The sequence below is a fragment of the Crinia signifera genome, chromosome 5 (assembly GCF_055691185.1).
Source record: "Crinia signifera chromosome 5, ASM5569118v1, whole genome shotgun sequence".
NCBI classification, from domain to species: domain Eukaryota; kingdom Metazoa; phylum Chordata; class Amphibia; order Anura; family Myobatrachidae; genus Crinia; species Crinia signifera.
This window is the reverse complement of record NC_139221.1, coordinates 291,453,604-291,473,020: the sequence shown is the minus strand read 5'-3', so window position 1 is coordinate 291,473,020 and position 19,417 is coordinate 291,453,604. Positions and strand designations below refer to the sequence as shown.

Genomic DNA, 19,417 nt, shown 5'->3' with positions numbered 1-19,417 from the left:
CAATGAACTCTGCAGAAAATACTCCTATACATCAGCTTGGACCTATACTGAACAATCTATGCAACAAGAGAAAAAAGTCAGTTATAGTCAGTTAACTATAACCCTTTGAGTACCGAAATCTCTGCGAGAGATGCACAAAACACCCGCTATAAATACCAACTTCGCTCACATTTGTTATATAAAATGCAAATACAAAAATGTTGCTTAGAAAGAAAAAAAAAAACGTTTATATGATGAATAAAAATATTTGCTTGTCAATTTGCACACCTATTTTGATCAAATTTCAATTGGCACTCAAGGGTTAAATGCCCATGGAGTCCTAGGACCAGGTTTAAAAATAAAAAGTTTTCCAAGAGTTTGTGTTGTGAGTCTATCGCAATGTGAGCTATGTAACATGTACCATCTAAATCTCCTGGTCTGATGGTACGGCAGTGTGCCACTGTCACACCTAGGTCAGAGAGGCAATGTCACATGTAACTACTGTGTACAGTCTCAAATTGTGTCAGTACAGGGTCCACGGTTTTGTAGTAAAGTGGTAAATGTGTGCCAGGTGACAATGGCAGAGTATGTGGAACAGAGCGTGGGTGGCACAATTTATCAAGAGGAGCCCAACTGTTTCATAAAAAAAGGGGGAGGGGGGGGAATAAACAAAACATAGGATTCTGAAATCATACACAATAACTCTCAGGGAAATTAGTTACTTGTTCTGGAGTCTTGTGTGTATGGCAACAGCCTACAATGATAAACATTCTAGCTCAGGTACATGATGATGTGTCCGCTGGGATTTTAGTTTTTTTTAGTGCTTTAAGGAAATGGTCTTAAGATATTTCACTTATGGTTGGACAGTGTTGACACAATATGCACCAAATAGACTGACTTATATTGTGGTCTGAAAGCTGTACACGGTACTGGGCAGAAACTGCCTTTTCCATGGCTAATTACAGACGCCAAGTGCTGACGGTTGGGTGGTTCTGTGTGATTGGTCATTCTGCTAAAAAACAAAATGGCTACCTTTATGCATTTTATCCAAACAGCCCTTCAGCGTAAGGATGAGCTGCTAAGGAATAATAAAAGTACTAGCAATGTGGGGCCACTGCATCCCCCGGGATACCCCAATGTATCCTGCCATCATTATTCTCCACAAACACCTACATGTTTTGGTACCTTTTAGCAAAGTTGTGTAACCAGATATGGTATAAATATACCTTTTTGTCCTGATACCCTGTGTCTTCTACAGCCCTGTGCCATTTAGAGCAACCTTATATTATGCATTAGGGTGGGGTATTGAATTAGCCCCAGTTATTTACCAGGGGTAAAACAATGTGGTAATCTCTGGCTTTACCGCCTGCCTCTATTCAATTAGCGCCCCTATTTCTCAACCGATAAAAAACACTGTTAACGGGTGCTAAACACAAAGAATCTGAGATTACGTTACAAATCCTATGTGCTAGAACATGGTCGTGTCACCCGAAAACAATCTATTCATTTTATTTTTGAGCCTTCTCCGGTTAAATAAATGATGTGAACTGCAGCCAGCCATCAGTGCTAATAGAATTGCCCTGCTTCTTCAACCTAACTTAATTCCCCAGTATCTATGGCCGTCTAGGAGATATATTGACAAATTATCAGTTTTCGGACGTATCCATTATGATAATTTGCACACGCACTCAAAAAATATGATGTACTAATACTTACTATTCTTATAGAGAGAAAGGGGAGGGGGGGGGAGCAATCTACAGTCCCTATTCACATCCATCCCAGGGTTCTTTTAGTCAGAACCCATTCAACCTGCCAGTATATTTTGAGCTGTCAAATAAAACCATGCAAACATTGGGAGCACATACAAACTACACACGATGTTTCCGGTGCCATATTGAATCCATGAGCAATACTAACCACTGTGCTTCCACAAAAAAAAAATTCTGCTTACAGGACATGCTTAAAAAAAAAAAAAAAAAAAAAAAAAAATCTTACATAACTTCCCAGTAGTTATAGGACTAAAGGTGCCCACACGGTACAATAATTGGATGCGTTTTGGACTACATCACATCACATGTGATTTGCGATGCGATCTGAAGCTAGTTCAAAAAGTATGTGCAACACATACTTTTTGAACTGTGCGATGGGATGTGCGCGGGATCCCGCACACATCAGCATAAAGGTGTATGCGGATATGCAGAATTTCTAAGCAATCTTTACACTTTATCCCACAGCCCAAGAATTGCTGCCCCCCTCCCTTTACCAGTCACTGCTGTCCCCACAGTGGGCTGCTCACCAAGGCTACACAATAAGGGAAGCAGTCAGACTGAAGTTTGGGAAAGAAAAAGGAGCAGATGGCGATAGCTAAACTCAATGGATCTTTATTTTAGCATATTCCACCCTGTACTGCAAAGAACATTTATTTGTGAACTGCTGTCAGATTCTCAACAAACGTGTGTGCCATTAGAACAGAAGGAGAAGAAAAATCAGACTACTTTAGAAGTCTTGCAAAGGCACACACAATAAAGCACTCGTACACCAAGAAAATAAAGGATTTGCACCAAAGCAGGATTACAAAAAATGTTTTATTAGTGTAGTATTACACAGCAAAGTGCTATATTAACCTCCTACAAACCTTTTCTGTCATCCCGCATTGTTATAGAGTCTTGACATTGATGATACTCCAACATGCTGCCCAATCATCACACATTTACACATCGCATACATGATTCACATCTTGCCATTACCCGGATTGAACTCCCAATGTGTCAAAAAGACTCACAAATTCAATCTCCTACAGCTGTCGTCATGACAAAATGCTGATTGTACCATCAATAAATTCCCTCAGACACAGTTCTAGACTAAACTTTAAAGTGCTAGAATGCTGAATCTAGGGTATTATAAATTTGGTCGACATATATCACTATTACCATGTTTTCCAATATACAATATAGTTATCTGCAATAGAGGATGGAGAATGAGTAATACTTTAGGTCAGTGTTTATTAACCACTGTGCCGTGACACACTAGTGTGCCTTGAGCTGTTCTTAAGTGTGCCCCCAGATCTAGAGATGTCCACACCTGTTTACAGCCACCACCAGTTCATCTGTTATTTAGTGGACTCTTCATGTAAAGGCCCAATGTATTTTATTTTTGTTACCTGTGGGGACCAGTGTGATTGGTTTCTAAATGGGGGCCAATAGTTTTTTTTTTCCCTGTGGGGGGCCAATGTGTCTTGCCCTGTGGGGATCTCATGGTGTGCCTTGGCAAATTTTAAAAACCTATTTAGTGTGCCGCAAGGTAAAAAGGTTGAAACCACTGCTTTATGTTATAAACCAGTGTTTCCCAAACAAGGTACTGAACTCAGGACACCCGATCCCAAATACAATTATATGAGCTGGCATCTTTGTAGGCTGGGCACTGCCTGTAGCATTTACCAGTTACGTTTGTTATGGGGATAGATACCACTTCTCCAAGCGGAATACATTTACCCCTATGTTGGGCAAACTGACTAAATAGGTTTTATAAATCATTAAAAAAAGTGAATCTTTAATAGACGCCACAGTAAAAGTGCATCAATACAATAAAACACAAAGCATGTGACTTGCTTATTGGAAACGCATTGCATTTACAACAGATTGTAGCGCGGCAATGAACCAGCGGACAGTGATTATTAATGTACAATGACTGTAGACCTGTTCCTTTACCACTGTAGCAAAAGTATACTGCAGCGTTCCCAGTTACATCATCTAAAGCAGTACATTCTTCCCCCCAATGTCGAGCCCAAAAAGCGGAAGGTAATAAGTTATTAAACTAATTAAAGGGCATATTCCGTGCGTTCTGTGGTTTTGTTGAAGCAGATGTTTCCTTCTAAGTCTCACCACAATCTACATATCCTGGTTAGTTCTTTCAAAACAAACGCTTTATATAGTAGTGGTGAGCACAGGATCACACATTGCACAAGAGGCAGGACACATCTATTGAGGAAAGATTTCACAAGCGTACAGACAGACACCTGCTTTCCATGAAGAGGTCAGGCTGCCGTCATAATTGGCCTGCTGTCCATAGATGCGGAAACAACTCTTCTTCCATCTCCTGGCAATCATCAGCAGGGACCACTGCTCCGTAAAGGACAGTGTTAGTGTACAAGGATAAATTAGCCGTAAGGAAGCAGCATTTGTATATACAGATATAAGCGACGTGCATTAAGACCCACTGTCCACAAACAACTGAAACGTTCAGCCAAGATCTCAACATTAGAACTTAAGTTAAACAACTTTCTTATGTGCGTTAAATAAAGATACCTCTATGTTTGAGAAACAATGAAGTTGTTTTTCATAACGAAGGTTAGGCAAGACGTAGCCTTTCCTGTCACTGTTACTTCGGCAGGAATACCATACAGGGCTACTACGGGAAGGAGGTACACCTGTGATTCCATTTATGGGCTCATGTAACACACAGAGGGCACCAGACTCCTGCAGGCCATGCTTCACTTCAGTGTTACTCATCGAGTCATCCATAGCGAACTTAGCATGTGCAAAGCATGAGGAGGCTAAGGCACAGGTTATTGATGGCACAGCATTATCCACAGCCCAGTGCTGCCAATACCATGACACCACTGAGCTGTAGAAATCAGTAACTACGGGGCAGCCAGGTTCACAAATCCCTATTGTATATACTGTTTAGTGTTAAATAAAAGATACACTGATAGGTCTGGAAAAAAAAACCAGCAAAGCACAAAATGAGCAGAGCTGTTGCGGGTGTTTAGCCACGAGTACTGGCATTTTCTGACTTGTGCGCCCTGTGGCGATGCGGTTTGTGCCACCCTAGTTTTGTACGGATTTCTGCTCGCACCCTAGGAGGGGTGTGAGCAGAAATCCACTAGTGGGAGTTAGAGGCACGCTGATTAGAATAGCTGCTGGAGCACCCTCTCGGCGGTATTCGCTGCACTATTGAATCAACCCCCTTTGAGTCCCATTAGGAAAATAAAGTGCTATATAAACATTATTATTATTATGATTAGTAGACTGGTAATTCAATAACTCCCGGAGTAAAAGTCTCCCATAAGTATCGCGGCTAATGGACTATAAGCTCAATGCATTGGTGTGGTATACAAAGTTATGTAGGGTAGACACAGAACAATTCGGCCTCAATTCCCCCAATTTCAATCCAATTCCGACCGATTTTATGTTGATTGTAGGTAACTTGAGCATGTTTGGCCATGTTTAGATCCAATTCCGATCCCCGCTGGTCATTTGGTCGTTTTACAGATCCTACCTGCTGCAGGTAGGATCTGTAAAAGATCAGTGGCAAACGCAGGTTTTCAGAAGGGGGTTTTCAAATGTAATCCAAAATCTCCAACTCTGCAGTGCATTGGAGTAACCTCGGGAGTCTGGGGGAGTTTTAACAGCCCTGAAAAGTGGTCTTTTCATACACTGGATACTGAATGGAATACTGTATTAATATGTGACACTACAGCCGGACTATAGTATAGGCTGTTGCAAACATTTAAATAAAGGTAAGTGGAAAAGGTTAAACTTATAATTAATAAATACACAAACATAAAAGAACCAGTACAGCAATTTCTAAGCTCACAATCTCCCACTTCATGGTAAGGCTCCTGTCTCTTCCTCCTGGCAGCTGCTCTCTGGTCCATTGCAATGTTTGAGGGCGCAGATCCACACATACAGTAAATGTGGTACACTGCATGATGTGGTGGCAGCTCTATTGATCATATTACATGCTATTGTTGTTATGATTTAAGGCACTTGCAATAGGAAGTGGGGTTCCGAGCAACCAGAACCCCCCCCCCCCGCGTATGCCTATGAAGATCCATTCAACTGGATCCAGATCAGATCATTAGCAGATGGTGCGACCATCGCATGATCAGGATCGTTCTGGGGTGTACCTAGCATAAGACAATCAATTTTAATGTAATCTGCATGTGAACATTGCCAATGTTGACATATTAAAAGTCTACACTTAACATGTCAACATTTACTATGCAAAGACATTGCAAAATCTTGACCAAAGCAAGGGCCTGTCTTTCATTTGGAATCAAAAGACAACCGGTAAAGCAGGTGGAGAATAACCTTGGCTGAACAGCTGTTAGTGAACTACGAGCTCCAGCATGTTGTAGTAGTGGGACTTGCTCCATAGCTGCAGAGACCAGCTCATACATACAGTTACAGCATAGAGTAAAAAGGGTCTAATTACAAGTTTGCAATAGGAACGCAAGAAAGATTAATCGGCAGATAACGTAAATAGCTCAGTGCTGCACTGGGAGTTTAATTCCCAAAATTCAAGAAGTTTGAAATAGTCTACTTGAAAGTGAACTTAACTTTCACATGTCCTTATGAAGCAGCGGGTATTCCACAACGTATAGAATTGTACTGAACATAAAGAAGTCCTTGTGCAAATTTTTATACTCCAACTGAAAGACCATCTACTCCAATACAGTATTACCGCTCTCACATCGCAAACCTGTGTCTGACCTGGATCATACTTTTCAAACTGAAAGAGGTCACCCATTATACACATGGCATCCCAAGTTTAACCCGGGTTGACTTCCCAGGTTGGTCAACCCAGGTTATTGACTTTTGGTGCTTTCTCACTGCACCTAGTCCCGAGTGGACCGGGCAATAACCAAGGTTATAAGGGTAATGTGGAAGAGGTATATTTCACATATTCCAATTCCCACACTACTCGCATCCAGGCCCTTTTACATGCTGAATACCACACATTATTTTCTTGCATACAGATACACTCTAGCACAATTGCCCAATCGTTTTGAAGCAAGTTAAGTAGAGGGAGATGTTTAAAATTCTCCTGTATCCGAGATATATTGGGATAACGTCCCAATACCCCAACAGCCGGGTCAGGGGAATCGGGATTATTAAAACATGTTTACAAATCTGGATACCCTAAATAGAAAACCTTAGAACCTGTAGAAATCAATCCGATCATCCCTGTCCGCTGATTGGTGGATCCAGTTGGGGGGGAATTGGGAAACTGCAGCACATATGTATGGGTACCTTTACTTTTTTATTAAGCTGTTGCTACCAAAGCTTAAATGCAACGTTATCTATATAAGGGCCGAATTATAATAATAAAAAAACAGTAACTTTGCCCCTAGAACTAACCAGGTTGCAATACAAGGGCTGCAAATATTTTTTATTATTTATTGATGCATGTAGGGTAAATACTGGCTAGTTTTGCATGTAGCCCACAAAAGCTGGAAAAAAATATTATTTGTACACTGCACAATTACCATCGAATTTTATGTACCCTATATAAGAAACTGTAAATTAACAAATAAATAATTCAGTCAGTCAACAGATGAGCATCGGAAGAAGCGTGTGATGGCGGGTAACCAGTGTGACCCCAGTATCCAATGTTATCCATTGAGAACAATGTAACATATAAATACACCACAATTGTATCATTATAAAATAGTGGCCATTGCCTTTTGAATCACCGACCACCACACCACTATATATATGTAAACATACAGTACACCAGAGACCACAAACCGAGATGAACAGCAGCTTTCAGAGCTAGAGACACTGGAGGAAAAAAGGAGGATGAGACAACATTCCAGGGACATTTAGGGACAGTTGGCAATCACTGTCACTTGGTGACAAAACACATTTCTGTCTTGTTAGTGTCTGGGAAAAACATTTTAATCCTCTTCCTCTTTTTAGGAGCATCCAAAACGCCTGAACATTTCCCTCCTGGAGTTTGAGTAATTGTCAGTGATCTATGAATATTTGACACTCACATCAGACCAGTGTCACAGTTTACACGTTGCTAGGAAACAAGCCACTATTTATCCTGTAAGTAATATTAAGGCCGGCTGCAGCTTTATGGATGCCAGAGTTAAAAAATAGGGTTACATAACTCAGGTTATTACCCACTTTGTGACACCAGGTTTCTTGAATCAGTGCAGGCGGCAACAGTTAAGAAGGGTCCTACAAGCTGTCCTTTGACGCAAGTGAAGGCTACACAGTGCCTGCCATATGGATCAATGATCATATTTTGGCCATTATCAGCTTGAGCGATTCAATTTGTTTTTCACTGCCGACCGTTCTCGTCTAAACTGACAGGACCAATTCACTTGATTGCGGCGATGCAGGATATGATCATTTCTTTTCTGGTTCTCTTCTGCCTACCTTCATCTCTACAAAGACTATACTTACTAGGTGTGCAATGTGGGGCAGGGATTCATGTGAATAATTACATGTTTTCTGTACAGAGCTGTATAGTATCAATGGTATAAATAATTATATTAATAAACGACAATACAAACCTGCATAAACAGAAACTAGACTACATATACAATAGAAGAGCACACCTAAAAAGAACATTACAGGAACAACACAACACTAAAGAAGAATTGTTTAAATCTGAATTTCAGAAGTACCGTATTCAATATTTGTGGTAAAACTAGGAATCGGGTGAGATGCAGCTTAACCCTTGTTGGCCCAATACATCATCCTTTCCATTTTTCGAGATATTTACAGATCATGCGACAGGTCAGACCTACCTAGCTATCTATGCACTTGGGGAATGTGCTATATAGTATTTATTAGCATTCATTCTAGCACCCTGCACCTGTCAAACGCCATACAGTTCCTATTTCCTACTCTGGTGCTTCTAGCACACTCTGCCCTGTACCTGAGCTCTGAGATACAGACCTAAGTGTGCTATTTCATAATTGCACATCGCTGCCAGCAACATCACTAAATTTTCCTCGTACCCCAGAGTTAGCAGGAAAACATGCGACGTCGCCTACCGTAATAAGCAAAGTTTTGTGCAGTCGAATATTGTGTGATGTACAGAACTGAATCAATCTCCTAGAGATACAATGGTTGTCCAGGCCTGTTTTTACACCTAGGTTCTAGTAAATCAATTGGCTGCAATCGGATGAAGATCTATTGAGAATGCAAAGTGGCTGCTAGCACTGTATGTAGGTGGCTGGGCCAAAGTGAGTGCCTTTGGCTCTCAAGCAGCAGTTTCCTATTGACATCATCTGTAAGGAAGCAGGTGAGGCCACGCATTGCACAATTCAAGGAAACTTGTACTTGGTGCGGTAGGAGCAAATACTCAGGCATAAGAATGTTTATTAAAATTACAAGAGGAGCAACATAAACATTGTCAGGATACGCCAGAGTGGTTCAGTACTAGTAATATTTATTACCAGTTATGGACATAGTCACACATATTCCATAGCGCCATACATACCAATCCTCGCACCAGATTAGTATTTAGTTCAAAGCCATTTATTCTGATTAAATATTTATGATCCAACAAGGACAACTTGAAGTTTGTTCAACACAAGCGTCCGCTATATAAAGAAGTCGACCAATTCCCTGCGCTTCATAGAATTATACTCATCTACTGGTAGGAGAATGCAAAACACATTGGAACAAAAGCTATTTACCAACATAATACAACACTAAGCAGATGACAGAGAGGAGAAAGCACAATAGTTATTTAGTATTATCTTTTAATGATATGGTGTCATAAATGGAGACTTGCAATGGTGTAAACAAGCAACACAATCTACAAAGGTTTAAACGGACAATATAGAGGGGAATGAAACAGTGAGATAATTAGAGGCAAGTGATTGACAGATAACAGTAGCAGCACTCAATGAGCCACTACCCCTCTCAGACAGGATCAGGGTGTGAGAGGGAGACATGAATAGTACAAGGTGAGAACAAGAGTAGAGGGCCCTGCTTGACAGAGCTTCCGATCTAGGGATCTAACATGCACGGTGTCCTATTTCAGACATTAAGCTGGGTACACACCTTAGCCATCTCTGGCACCACCGTTATTGTTAACTATACTGGCAATGCTGCGGGTGAATGATATCATGTACAAACACTAACCAATATCACACCCCTTTCATGCAGTTGCTGCTGATACGGTCAGATTCCGCTGCGTGTACAGGCGACAGGGGGAGTTGTTAGCAATGTGCGGGAGCACGCATCATTAATCATATAGTTGCACTATATATCGTTAACCACATAGCAAATATATCGCCCAGTGTGTACCCAGCTTTAGTAGTACCTTAAATTGCTCATATTAAGTTTTTGCAAGGTTTTTTTTTGCATCAGTTAATTGGTTGAGCCTGTGTTACCTAGGGTGCAGGAAAGTTTTAGTTTTGTGTTAGAATTTAGCCTATTTAACATACCTTATATGTTTACCATAACTATGTACTGCAAAGAAACCAGCAGCATTTCCCAACGTGTGCACTCACTGTGGAGATTATTAAGGGCATCCGGGAAAGAGATGCCAGGAGCAGTTTCAGAAACATTCCAGATCTCCAGATTTCCATTTCCAAGCAGTATCTACAGAAACGTGGTCTAACCTGGAGCCTGCGCCATATTTGGTTACCAGAACAACCGCCTGGCCGTCGAGTAAACATACAAAGTAAACAGTTACCACATTTGTCTAAACATTAACAGCAGGTAGCTTCCAGAACAATTGAGTGTGAGCACAAGTCGCTGTTCCCTAGACAGTGCGTCTGTATCAGCCTGCAGACACTCAGGGACTATCACTGCTGCTGTTTGCTCAGACAGCCCTGTACAATCGCTCTTTCTTGGAGCAAAGCAAAAAAAAATGCATCTACAAAAAAACAATCCTCCTGAAAGTGAAATCTGGACACCTCCACCATTGTGGAACCTCAACAACAATGTTACCAGACATGGCCTGGGAGAAGCACAGCATTATTAGGAAGTATGAGTTACTAGAGACTCACTTGCTTAGCTGATACACAACAAAAGCTGCACTAAATGCACCCCTATGCCACTGGCCATATATACCTTGCCCGGGTGTGGTATAATTACCCGACAGTTGGGATTCCGACAGTCATTAGTCGGACGTCGGAATCCCGACTGCACAGCGTGGGAAGCGCAATAAGGCCCTTTGTGGGCATGGTGGCGAGCTGCGCTCGCCACCTATTTTATTCTCCCTCTATGCGGGTCGTGGACCCCCACGAGAAAGCAGTCGGGATTCCGACGTCGGAGTAATGACTGTCGGAAAGCCGTCCGGCACCCACTTTGCCCACTAACCACTGTTATTCCATTATCTTATGTAGTGCGATCTGCAGGCTTTGTATATGGAAGTCAATTAAGTAGTGTTATAATACACCTGTGTGTACCATCCAATAGCAATGTCTCACTGCGTCACATGACCCACTTGGCAAATAAACCAATGCCATTTTTAAACACTGTATACGCATTCCCCCCCCCCCCCCCCAAGTTGAATGCTAATCCTGCAATCATCCCAAACATGTTTCACCCACGCCACACTGATTCCATCTGAGTGACCTCATTGCTGGGGACAGCAAAAGTTGCAAGCATGAGTGAATATTCAAGCTTAAAGTCACCAAATAAATTCTGAGGGCAAATTCTAAAATCAACGGACAGGTAAATAGGACTATTCAAAGGCAAAAGTAATAGGGGGGGGGGGGCTTTCGAAACACCACTGTTAGTGCATTCTGCCAAGCAAGCCTGCCACTCACATAGTACACCGTGAAGGACAATTTCAGGACCAGATTTATTAAACTCGGTGAAGTGATAAAGTGGCTGGTACTTTATCACTCGCCAAGCAGCTTAGCGGTCAAGTTACAGACTGAAAAGTGACAGTTAGGAGCTGATTGGCCAGTGCTAAAGCTGCAGCCACATTATCACTTCACCGGTCTTAAGAAATCTGCCCCTCAGGGAAAACACTGGGCGTCCACTTACGAACAGGGAGGCCTGCCCGCCCTGTTCATGTACCAGATAGGCGCTGACCAGAGTGACTTAGATTAGGGAGCGCTACAGAAATTATTCGATGGTTGGCGAACATCCAAGGCTCCAGGGATATTCAGCGTTTAGCGGGGGAGGCGGCATTCGCACGGCCGGTGGGTGGCGTTACATGGCTCGCAATGGAGGGAGCTACAATCAGGGCCGATGTGTATGGGGCTTTAGTGTCACGTGTATTATAGAACAACATTCACCCTGGCCACCTGCTGATCATGAGACTAGCGACACCTTGTACAGTTTTTGGCATTATGCATCTATAATAAACTGTGGTTGTAACAAACAAGCTTTAAAAGCAAGACACAAAGAGTATGACGGCTTCTGCAGCACAGGTGACCTCTGGACTGGGTGGTTCAGTGAGCTGGCACAGCCCGAGGAATTAAATACAAACAGGAAAGCTGGACATAGGCCACCAGAAAGAAATGCCATTCATGACATGAAGTCTTTATTCCAAGAATAAAACTGAACTGCTAACACGTCGCTACATAAACTTAGCCTTGGTGGTATAAAGGACCACTCACTCACTCACTGGTCATTTTACTTTTGGCGCAAGCTGATCCTGGCAGGCAGGAAACCACACTGCCTACTCTGCCACCCAAATACAGGGCGTAGCGAGAAAAGCCTCCATGGGAAACTGTACACAAGCCACGTACATACAAGGGACGAACATATAATAATTATTCTTAAGCTAAACATATTTTACAATATCGTCTAGTGTACACTCAGTATCGTTAAGGATGCGCGCTCCTGCCCATTGTTAACGACCCCTTCCGTCTGCTGAACATGCAGGTCAAATTAAATCCTATGAGCCGCATGTTCAGCGGGTCCTGGTGAGGTCACTGAATAATACAGTTTTCATGATATTGTTGTGTGTACACTCCATATCGGCACCCGCGGCCGATATTAACTCAGCCGAGGCCAGGGTCACTTAGTGGGTATGGGGCTTTATAGTCTTCTAACGCGGTTGTGTTCGGGTGTGCTGTATTAGGTCCACAATTTATAGGTTGAAATGCATAGTGATCATTCTAGCACCCTACATCTTTCAAAACCCGTGCAGTTCCTCTTCCTTGCCTGAGGTGTCGCTGTCTGCTGAGGGGCTTCTCGCATAGGTCTGATCTGCAGGAAAAAAAACCCTGGTGTATATAAAGGGCAGATAATGATGCAAATACCCACATATTAGCCTCTGTACAGCGCTGCAGAGTATGTGTGCGCTGTAGACGTAATCTCTGTGGACCGCCACATTAGACTGTATGGCTTCCTAAAGTGTACTATTTGTGCTACGATCCAAATGGGGGAAAAAAAAAAAGTCAGACATCTTCCACCGTTAATGAATTACAGTAAGTGGTTCGGCGGTTCCCATGACAGAATGATATAAGCATTAATTGTTTATAGGGCTCTAACTAGTGACCTAGATTGCCGCTGTCCATGCGGACAGCAAAATCAGCACAGAGGTCAGTGGATCGGGGCGGCGCACTATTATAGATAAACTGTTAAGCCATAATATAACTCAGGGAATGCCCTGAACATTGCATGGTGCAGTGACCGGGTGCTTCTTCTGTCTGAGTCCAGAGGATACAATTACAATAAACATCAAGGAGATCTTATCTCCTTTCTATCCAACTTTTGTTGTTGTTAGTTAACTGTTAATCCCAGAAAACATCTCCAGAAACCACTAAAAGTCACTTGACTTCATGGGTTAAATTGACTAAAGCTTCTCAAAATGAAAAGAGGTGAAGTTGCATAGAATCTTTCTATCATTTCTCTAATGCATCCTGGAAAATAACATACAGGGCCAGATTCAATTGTCACATTTCACCTGATCCCCCCCCCGTCTAAAGCTTTAGGCAATATTTTTCTTGGCGCTGATCTCACTTATTAAGGTTGGGTTTAAGCGCGCATAGTGTCTAAACCCAACCAAACTTATGGGCACAATGCGGAAAAAGTCCCATTTGTGCATTCCAACGGATGACTTTACACGGCACAGGCAGACAAACACGCCGACACGGAGTAACATTTGAATAGCTCCGTTGGGTGCCCTCTAGTGGCTGCCAGCGGAGATAAGAACTGAATCTGGCCCATGGAACCGAATTGGTTGCTATGGCAACATCACCTCTATTCATTTTTTTAAAGCTTTAGTTAAATTTACCCCCATGTATCCCACATCAACATCTTTTAAAAGGACACAATAGTTACCCAGCAGTACACCAAAAAAAAGGAAAGTTAAAAACTGCTCTTAAAAAAAAAAAAAATTGTTTGATTTTTTTTTTTTTTTAAAAGCCACAAGTACCCAATTAACTTTAAATATAGCATTGCATTTAGTCCGTTTTAGAAAATGACTAATAACTTTAGGAATTAAGAGGGAGAGATTTAGGACTTGTTATTTTTGACACATACATAGCATCACCCAGTCTCTAATTGGATTACGTAAACAGGAAGCAACTTTTCAAGAACTGCAGCAACTATTACAGTAGCCATGGATCCACAGAGAATAGCATTACAGCCACAAGACAAATGATCAGTCACCACAATAACCCAGATTTGTTTCACTAACCTCCACCCCTCATTGACCTCGCCCTGACACGTACTTCCAGTTATTGGCAAGAGGTACAGATACATATTAAGACATGGGTTCATATCTGTTCTATCACCACGGGATAATAATGTCACACCCTTCTAGGGTCAGTATAATACAACCAGCAGGCTCTCTGCAGTTTCTGACTGGCTTGCCAGAAAACACAGTGAAAGAGCTCAAATGTACAGTGAGGTGCAATAATCAGATTAACTATAAAGTGAGAAAAAAGGAATGAGAGAACTCCGGAGTACACCTTACCATACCATACATTCTGTTTTACTCTAACGCTTATCTCCCATAAACACACAAACATACAGTAGCTTCACAAGTACCTATTAAATCCCTGGATTAGGGAGGAATCTGTAGAACATCTGCTGTGCCAGTGATTCTACTTTATAACCACAAATCACAGCATAGGAAGTGGCGTTAACCATGAAGGAAGTGTCACATACACTTGGTGTAAGGAGGAATTCACCACCAAAGTTACATAATAGAGGCAGCCTGAAAGTCTACTATGTCTGGAATTACGTGGACTAGTACTTGTTTGGTGTAATAATGGTGTCTTGGGTCTACCCAGAATAAATCCTCAACTGGGTTTAAATCTTGGCACTAAACAATTCTCATAGGACTTCTCAAAGAAATTAGTCTGCAGTGAATTAATGAACCATTAATTCATGGAAGCCACAGTTCTACAGAAGGTGCTTCCACCCATTCCATGCTGACATTAGGTGCCGCAGCGTGTGGTACATTAGCAAGTTCAGCTGTATCAGTCATTACAGTTCCTGCCAAATATTCCCAAGAAGTCACCCTTCTTTCTCTGACGCCTCATCTGCATCCACGCTAGCCATGATTGTACTGTAGGTAACCAGGGCTGTCCAGCGTTGTTCCCACCCATAGTGTTCATTCTAGCACCCGCTATCTTTGAGAACCCATGCAGTTCCTCTTCCCTACCTGGGGTGTCGCTGCCTGCTGTAGTGTTTCTAGCACAGTGTGGTCTGTATATCAGCAGAAATGCAAACCAGACCTGTGCTAGAAACACCACAGCAGACAACGACACCCCAGGCAGGGAAGAGTAAATGCATGGGTTTTCAAAGATAGCAGGTGCTAGAATGAACACTACACCCACACTGGGAGGACACTTGTCTTACTGATGTATTTGCACCTGTGCAGCTCATACAAGCCACAGGATACTGCACGGGCCCGGCATAAGAGTAGCACAATATTGGGCACAAGGCACTTTATTCATTTGTGTTTGTAATTGTAATCAATTCAGTTTAAAAAAAATGCTTAAAAAACTCTGCGTGTTGGAGAATTCATGAAACAAATACAACCTTATTTTGTGGTCACCATCTACTACCGCTTTTCACAGCAGCCTAAATTCCTGGCTCAGACCTGGGAACAACCCGCGACTAGCGCTGGTGTGAAAGGTTCCCGGGCCAAAATCCCTTCTAGCTAATAGGGTTGCTTCCAGAACAAGCCCGGGATACAGGCCGGTGTGAAAGGTACTTACCCAGTTTCCCTGTCCTGGACATGAACTTGCTCCTCCTGCTGGCCTACCTCGTCCCCGCCTCCCCTTATGGTCCTGTGATATGTTGATGTTGCTGCCATCTATCCCCCCCCCCTGCTGGAGGGACCTGGGAACATGGAGCTGCCGAGTGCCCCCTCACACCAGAAAATGCAGGGACTAGGCTGGTGTGAAAGGGAATGTCCCTGCATGACCCGAGGACCGTATTTCTGGGTAAGTCCCTGCATTTTCTGGTGTGAAAGGGGTATACCTCAGCCAGCACAATTATAGGGGAATTCTCATGGAGAAGGATGTAAAGCACCTCTGGGAAGGGTCTGGCAAATACCCCTCTCCACCAATAGCTGCTTGCTTCATTTTTGCTACAGTCTTAAGGGGCATTTATCAAAGCTTGGCAAGGCATAAAATGATGAGGGATGAACCAATCAGCTTCTAATTTACACTTTACAGCAGGCATGTCCAACGTTGGCCCTCCAGATGTTGTGAAACTACACATCCCAGCATGCTTTGCCACAGTTTTGCTATTAGAGAATGCTAACTATTGCAAAGCATGCTGGGATGTGTAGTTTCAAAACATCTGGAGGGCCAATGTTGGACATGCCTGCTTTACAGGCGGTGTGTTTGAAAAATAAACGTTAAGAGCTGATTGGTTCGAACTGATCTCTAACTTATCTCTCACAAAGCTTTAATAAATGCCACAATTAAAGCATAATAAAACGAAATAAGCACACAGGGTCATTTCTGTCTACTGGAGTATTGAGGTTCTGCTGCCTGAAGACCCTGACACCTGTACCATGAGAAACAGTGCAAGGATTATCCTTAAATAATTGTACATGAAAATGACATTGTTTTGTCCTGCACAGTCACAATGTTGCTGTTTTTTGGCACTGTGCATTTCCGGGATCATTTCATGTGTATCAGTTATTCATTAACAGCCTTGCTGAAGTGTATAAATGTGCTAGTGCGACACACCCTGCCAATACCTAAGAATGAATCAAGAATTAGTAAGAAAGAAAAACATGAGGGATAAGCAGAGTGTAGAAAGGAGACTTAAATGTTTCTTAATGGAGGGAGTACTGCGTAGAAACGATTAATATACATCTCAAGACTGAGACATTTAGCGGGATTTGGACTAAATTCTAACACTGAGTCTCAGGGCAGTTATGATCAGAAGGATATTCGGCACCTAGGAGCTACAGTATAAGAGAAACGGGGGCCTAGGACATTTCATCCTTAGGGACTGTGCCGCAGGCCCCCATCACTTAGTGCTAGTAACGCAGCTGCCATCAGTTCAGGTTAGAGTAAAGGTGTGTAAATTCCCTGGTCTTTGCACAGGACATGTTAGCACAAATCTGTCCTGACAGCCATCAGAGCTAGGCTCCCATACACACATCACAGAAACACCAGACTACATTCTTCCAAGTGACTCCGTACTATTCCAATAATAAAAACAAAAATATTTTTATTTTTTAACACAGATTTTCTAAAATTTTCTTTACACTTGTAGCACTGGACTGAAGCAGCCAGAGAATCCAACCCACAAGCAGCAAAACACACAAATGACCCAAGATCAATGGGCTTATTTATAATACACGCAGCCCAAGGCAACATCTGGTAGAGCACAACATTGAAATCTTGTCAAAAACACAGTAACACACTTGTCACTGTGACAACCAGCACCGTTCAGGGGCATTCAACACACATGCCATAAGAAAACGTGTAATAACACATGGAAATTAACATGGACAAATACAGTACAGCAAAGCACTGACATTATAGAGATAGATATATATAGATAGATAGATAGATAGATAGATAGATATAAAAAAACACTCCGCACTCAAATCAACTAAAAAAATAAATAACAAAAAAATAAAAATAAAAAATAAGCTTTGTGAGTGCCGCCTGTTGTCCCAGTTGTATATGCAAACATACATACATGTGTGTGTCACAGTCATTGATCATTTTGCTTTCTGAAACGTTCTCTACATGTCAGGTTGGAGCGGTACCACATTAGCATGCAGGGAGCGCCAATGAAATAAAAATGTTCATTGCAAAATATCCTGCATGCGTGGAAGAACCATGCACAGGATTCTGCAAGGAGACTTTACCACCATACGCTGCAGAGCACCGTCAGCCACATAAATGACAATTGTGAGGGGCTCACTAAGAGGTTCTGCAGCAGCCCTGCCCCCTGATGAGCCTGCCTGGTGTGTGCAGTGCAGCAGGCCCCTATTACACCAGTGCTGGGCACACTTGTCTGAGTGCACCAGATACCCAGGAATAAAAAGAGAATTAAAGAGGAGGAGGAGTCCCAACTTTCTGGGGAGGGGGGGGGGTCGCACACAATGTGTGTTACCCCTGGCTGCAATGAGCCCCCCCCCCCTGGGACTGGCTGCTGCTATATACCTGCTATTAGCCATGCAGTTACTAGGAGGGGGGTCTCTGGCTAACCAGCTGCTGCAGCACTATACAGCCCAGCATGCCCGACTGTTACACTATGGACAGCAGCTGCCCTAATGTATAGAGAGCTCACCTCAGTGCCCGGGCTGATGGGCGGCTGCTGCTGCTTCCTTTCGCCGCCACCGTCCTCCTCCGGTGGAGCTGCCCGGCGGCTCGCCATGACTCCCGCTGCGGATTACAGAGGAGAGACGCGGGAGTCCACATTGGTGGTGCCGGGGAGCAGGGACACGCGGCGGTGGGCTCTCACCGGGACCCGGGGAGGGGGAGGCGCTGGGAAGCCGGGCCGGGAGTAGACATCGTGTACACGGGCTGAATGTGTGCGCGGCCACGGAGCAGCGCTCGGGGAACGGGAGTGGGCGTGGTCCGGGACGGACCAATCGGTCGCTGACTCCTCGGTCACAGACCCCGCCTCATTCATTAACTGTCTACTTGCCGGAGGGAGGGATTCCCTGGGTTTGCACGTAGCGCGAATCCTACGACCACGGCCGTCAATAGGTTAATGAGGAGGCGGGTCCTTGCGTGACGTAACTCACCCTGGCGCTATATAGTATGAGGAAGCGCGAGTCTCTGGCAGAGATCGGTTCGGTTGAATCATGGGCTGTACGGATTCATCCCGTCTGCACAATGCTGCGTTCAGTGCAAGTTTTTTTTTCCTTTTTTAAAAACCCTCCCCCCGTCGCACCAAAAGAGGGCGTGGCTTGCGCACACGTTTTTGAATCTACACCCGCAGACATTGGTCACCACAGGGAAATCCTGATTCAGGGTTTATTGATTTCTTATTTAATTTTTTAAATGTTTCCACCTTATGGTAATATGGGGGCAGATGTATTAAGCCTGGAGAAGAGATAAACTGGAGATAACTTGGAAGAGTTAACGCACCAGCCAATCAGCTGTGTTTGAAATATGACAGTTTAGATCTGATTGGCTGGTGCGTTATCTCCTTCCACTTTATCTCCAGTTTATCTCTTCACCAGGCTTAATACATCTGCCCCAATGTCTGTTATAGGTTATGCACCACATTATAGCATTCCTCCTAACTGTCCCAATCTTGGCGGGACAATCCCGCTGTCC

At 43.2% G+C, this 19,417-nt stretch overlaps 1 protein-coding gene across 3 annotated transcripts in view; it reads right to left on the bottom strand.

Moving 5' to 3' along the window:
* ARHGAP21 (Rho GTPase activating protein 21) overlaps window positions 1-18,743 on the bottom strand; it is a 155,989-nt gene extending 137,246 nt beyond the window's left edge. For 2 of the 3 annotated variants that reach the window (XM_083189261.1, XM_083189264.1), the window contains exon 1: window positions 18,420-18,742. In XM_083189261.1, the coding sequence (XP_083045387.1) occupies window positions 18,420-18,506 (87 nt within the window). In that variant the 5' untranslated portion in view covers window positions 18,507-18,742. Of the gene's footprint in view, window positions 1-18,419 lie in introns of all 3 variants that reach the window. The other variant, XM_083189263.1, reaches the window with a different exon arrangement.
* Window positions 18,744-19,417: the final 674 nt, after the last annotated feature.